At 40.6% G+C, this 5,558-nt stretch overlaps 1 protein-coding gene across 1 annotated transcript in view; it reads right to left on the minus strand.

The window, feature by feature from the left end:
- The window catches only part of LOC107582142 (synaptotagmin-14-like), a gene marked incomplete at its 5' end in the record, with an annotated part of 21,845 nt that overhangs the window by 11,345 nt on the left and 4,942 nt on the right, over nucleotides 1–5,558 (minus strand). Inside the window, 2 exons of the mRNA XM_016267871.1 lie at nucleotides 1,636–1,859; nucleotides 1,951–2,100. Of these exons, the coding sequence (XP_016123357.1) occupies nucleotides 1,636–1,859; nucleotides 1,951–2,100 (374 nt within the window). The remainder of the gene's footprint in view (nucleotides 1–1,635; nucleotides 1,860–1,950; nucleotides 2,101–5,558) is intronic.

Raw genomic sequence — 5,558 nt, forward strand, 5'->3', positions numbered from 1 at the left:
TACTACACACACACGCACTCGCATAACATTCACCCCGGCACATTCGGTGTGCTTATTGTTTTCCATGATTGTTCAATGGTTATTGTTGCTTTAAGATTGTTGTTTGATGTTCTTCCATAACTATGAAATGAACAAAATGTTTATTTAATGTTTCTTTTTTCCCTTTTTTTCTATGGACAATTTATAAATGATTGTGGATGTGAATCTGCCGTGTTGGAAACGTGAATTAGTGTGACGCAATTACTACACGGATTTCAAACTGGAATTGAACTAAAGTGCTGAACTGTTTTTTTTTTCCTCCGCTTATTTTTTCTTCTTTTGTTTCTTATTGTTCAGACAAGTTTTTTTTCTTTTTTCATGGACATTGTGGAATAAATCTCTCTTGTGAACAGTTTTCTCTGACTGTTTTTATTTAATATTGTAACAGGTGGTTTCCTTTTCTAGCTATCCTGGGTTAATTAAAACATTTTTTGTCAGGATTAATCCTGACTGGCGCCCGAACATTCTTTAACAAGTTTTGACACACGGCTGCTTGTCAACATTTGCAATGCCATAGGGTTGTGACGGGGTTCAGGTTGTGGCGCTTTCCATGGACCCCTAATGTCGTCATCGAAATAACTGGAAGTGACCGACAGATAGGGAACGTCTCGGTTACATATGTAACCCTCGTTCCCTGATGGAGGGAATGGAGACGTTATGTCCCCATGCCCCAACCTCAAACCATCGCTGGTTGCCAGGGACAAGTTCTCGGCTCCTCAGCATAAAACCTGATGAGTGGATGCCTATCGCCTATTTATACCCATATGCATGGGGAGTGGCTCAGGTATGCAAAATCCACTAGCCAAATTTCATTGCTGATTTCTCTTAATCAGAGAGGATTCGGGCTCCCAAGTAAGACCCCTAATGTCATCATCGACATAATGTCTCCGTTCCCTCCATCAGGGAATGAGGGTTACGTGCGTAACTGAGACGTTTCGAGTTCTACTATGATATTTTATCTCCAAAGATCAAGCAATATGATTCCTCATGATACAACACCCACTGAAGTAGCCTGGCTTCTCGTATAGTATGAGAAGTATACAGTATGTCAGTATTCAGGCTTTCAGTGTCTCCAATTACAGGCAAACTCAAAGGCAAACTTACCAGATGTGGCCAAAATGAGCCAAACCCCAGCCTGAGAATCCTTGAACTGTCCTCCTTGCTCCTCATAATTAAAACCATCAGTGATATGACTCATTCATGTGACAATGAAATTTAATTTTAATAATCAACTGAAAATATTACTTAACAATGGTCTAAAAAGAGAACAATATGGACACTAGTGAATGGAAATCCAAACAGACAGGAATGGGGAAAAAAGATAAATGGATGACAGGTGTCTTGATTATCAGTTTGGCGTTGCATACTTTGACTCAAAGAAAACAAAATTAATAAAAAAAAAATCTCATGTCAAAACACATGGGATTTGTGAAAAAAAAACATTTACAAATATTTGTCTCAACATAAACTGCAGTGAACAGCTCTCTTGGAGACATAACAACACTGTAGATTTCGACAGTTTCATCTGTAAATCTAAAGGTGGGGCCGTGATTCTCATAGAAGAACACATCGGAAACGACGGGCCGAATCGCTCACCTCCGGGCCCAAAACAGCTGTGCTGTCACTAGGTGTGTCCTCCTCATAGCCCTTATTCAGGTAACTCACTGTGTCCTCAGGGTCTTCACTGCCCTCACTGATTTCACTTCCACTGCCCTCTGCTGAGTCACTGCGGCCCCTTGAGCCACCCTTGAGATCATCTTTGTCCCGGTACGGTGGAGGCTGAAGTTCATTCAGGGAACTTGAACCTTTTTTCCTTTTAACTGGATAGCAAGACAGAAATGCAATAAGATTACATCCTGATTACAGAATAATTAAGAGTATTTCATCAGACAGACAGTGTACAATATTTACCCTGATCAGCAGAGGCCTCACTGCTGCAATCCTCATTCGCAGCATCCCTGTCTCTCCACCCACTTCTCTGATCATGAGAGGATGAGTCCTTGTGTCTTTTTGGTGTTTCGTCCTTGCTCTCAGATGATCCTTTTTCTGGACAACCCCCATCTAAGAAAGAGGAGATCTACAAATTCAGATTCTAAAAATGCCCTTAAATATCTTACAGTAAAGCTTTTGCAGACCAGTTGTATGAAAGAGGAGAAGAAGTCCTTATTCTTTTTTCCTACCCTCTTATAATTTCAAACACATGTGCTGGTATTTTAAGACAAACATTTAAAGAATCTTTAGATTTCATAGCTACCAGCTTCAAAAAGAAAAAAAGCACACACACACACAAATGTCACTTTGATAGTTTATGTAAAGTAGAAAAGACGAAAGACACAGAAAGAAGCGATAGAAATTTAAGTAATTAATCACTTATAATCTTGCAAATTCTCCCCAGATGCTTGCAACAAGCCGGTATTTGCATGCGGTATTTAAAAACTCCAAAAGAAACAGCTTTAGCAAAGTTTGGCACAACATGAGACTAACATAAATTTTAAAGGTGAAGTGTATAATTTCTGAGACACTGGCGGTACCAAACAAACCACTGGTATCAAACACAAAATAATTATTGTTTCCAAACAGGTTTCCCGCACACTCAAACCTTCACCACACCCCAAACCCACTTCCAATGTTTGAGCAAACAGGTAACACCACCACAAAAGTGATATGCTTTGTTGAGCTAGAAGTTAAAAAGTTGGCTACAGTATTTTACTCTTCGAGATGTCAGCCAATAAATGGCTTAAAGTTATCTCTAAATGTCAAATTTGGATATGAAAGTATTTTAACAGCGAAAACTTTACACCCTTCACCTATAAATAGGAAAACACCAGTAAAAACAGGGCCGTCAATAAAATTCACATGGTCTGGGACACAATTTTTATAGTTCTGCCCCATCTTTCCTGGGTCCATTGAGTAGGTCAGGGATGCTCATTCCTGTTTTTGAAGATCTGTCTTTCTAAAGAGTTCCAAGCCTGCTATAACATAAATGTTTGTAACTATCAAGTGTTCCTGAAAGTCTTCAGTATCTGGTTCAAGTGTATTTGATTAGGGTTGAAGGTTAACTATGCCAGAAGATAGATCTCCAGGTACAAGTCTGAGCAAGAGTACCTCCAACTCTGCACATTATGGCCACATTTACATCACATGGTTCAAGTGACCAATTACGTTTTATTGTTCTCCCATACAGCACAGATTGGATATCACCTATGAACATGTAAGCAGGAAAAAATCTCACGTATTCTGATATTCTCAGATCGGTTTTGGGTTGGGGGTACTCAGGGACCAGGGATGGGAAACACTACCATAGAGTGGGCCATCCTGGTCACAAGACAATTTTCTTAGTAGTTCTCCAATTATGATGGCCCTAGTCAGGAGTAAGACAGCAAATATTATAAAGAGAAATATTCATTTGTGTGTCCTTGGTTGAAGACTAGTGTGGAATCAAGGGAACAATGAAAAACAAAGAGAACCAGTGATATAGATCCATCTCATCAGAAGAGCACAACACGGCAAGTCCAGCATACAGTCTCACCTTTACCTCCTTGGTATTTTCTTCTGCATGTACCATCTTCTTCAACACTATTGTGCTCTCCATCCTTTTCATGCTTTGATGCTGATATATCAGTATCACCAGAAATTTCCTGAGAGTCCTGACTATTACTTGGGTCCATGCCATTAGCATTTTCATTGTGGTTGTCACCTTCATTCTTGTGTTTGCCAGAAGAGGAAGCATTCTCTTCCTGAGCGACAGACTCTGCCTCTTTTGATGCCTGGTCACTGTTCTCTTTCTGATTGTCTGAGGTCGGAGATGAGCTTTGTGGTTGGTTTGGGTCCCTCCTTTTACGATACCAACCTTTAGAGGGAGCGTAACACCACTCCCACTCCTCCTCCTCAGCTTTTCTTTCTTTCTCCCTCTGGACTTCCTCTTCAACTATTTCAATAGTCCACATAGAGTTCTTTTTTGATTTTCTGCTTTTTCGACCTTCTCCACTTTCTGCAGCATTACCTTCTGTCTCTTGATGCTTCAGCTTGCTGTTCCGCCTCTCATTTTGGACTTCTTCTGAAGAACCTTCAGTATCCTCTTTCCTGGATTTGTCATCCTCTTCGGTCTGTACTTTGTTGATGATTGTATTGACCTGCTCCGTTAGTTGGTCACTGACAGTGTAGGTGGCATCACTCACCGCAGAGGACAAATCATCTACGGCAGTTGAGACGGTGTTTGAGACAGTGTCCAGGAGGGAACTGACAGAAGGAAGGCTCTGTTGGAAGCTCTTGAAAAATGCCATTTCTTTGTGCTTTTGTTGTGTCTGCTAACTGATCACAAATTCTGTTGAAGAGTCAGCTCATAAATTAATCTTTAGGATCTTTTACCAGTAACATTTCGTTTATAAGCATGTCTTATTTAAGGAACAAGGATGACATACAAGTGTTTTAAAACCTAGTGATCTAACATCTACTGCCTATATGGCCAACATTCTAAACCAGGGGTGCCTAAACTCAGTTCTGGAGGGCCACTGTCCTGCAAAATGTAGCTCCAACTTGCCTCAACATATCTGCCTAGACGTTTCTAGTATGCCAGGTAAGACTTTGATTAGCTGGTTCAGTGTGTTTAACTGGGGTTGGAGCTAAACTTTGTTGGACAGTGGCCTTCCATTAGCAGGATTGGACACCCCTGTTCTAACCAAAATTCACGAGTTTGCACTTACATATAATCAAATACAGCAAACAGTATGAATATTTCGCATGCTGTCTGAGTGGAGGGATCCGAGCTCTAAATTTAGCCCAAACCCAGAGGACTCCCCCATATCCCAAGCTGGGATAGAAATAGTTAGGAGTGAGCAGTTGGGGTAGAGGAGGGATGCCAAAAAACTCTTGTTAGATAATGGTAAGTTGGCTGTATATATATTTATGCTGCGTTCCAGACAACTCAAAATTAGGATTTTCCCCACCTCCTACTTGGAAATAACGTATGGAACACTGCTTGAAGTCGGATATCCGACCTGTGAACTCAGGGCAGATTGATCTACCCCGACCTCAACAAAGCGTAATTTGACGTCACTGCTTCCAACGAGCATAGTGTTCCAAGGAGCTACCTTATGTCAAACTTAAAAACATTAGACATTACGTTTATAATACCTTAATTTTAGCTTTTCATCAGCTGTTTTCAAAACTAAAGGCAGTATTTTGTTTGGTTTTTTTTCTTTGACAGAGATATGTTAACGTGATGTGCGATTGACTGGAACTCATGACTTCAACTGAAGTTGAAAGTGGGACTTTTCAACTCGTATGTTCCCTTTTCTGACATTTTCTGGAACGCAGCATTACTATCGTGCTAACTTAGTTGATTATCTGAACATGCTCCACCTGTGCTAAATTGGTGATTGATCAGAATTGGCCATATTTTAAATAGTTTTCTGTCAGGACCACTATCGTCACAGATGATTGACAACTAGCATACAGCTTGGTTTGTCGGTATGGTTCCGTTCTGGGCAAGAACTCCCTGCGCATCCATGCAGCCTAGC

The sequence above is a fragment of the Sinocyclocheilus grahami genome, unplaced genomic scaffold (genome assembly GCF_001515645.1).
Source record: "Sinocyclocheilus grahami isolate Dianchi unplaced genomic scaffold, SAMN03320097.WGS_v1.1 scaffold40.1, whole genome shotgun sequence".
NCBI classification, from domain to species: Eukaryota; Metazoa; Chordata; class Actinopteri; order Cypriniformes; family Cyprinidae; genus Sinocyclocheilus; species Sinocyclocheilus grahami.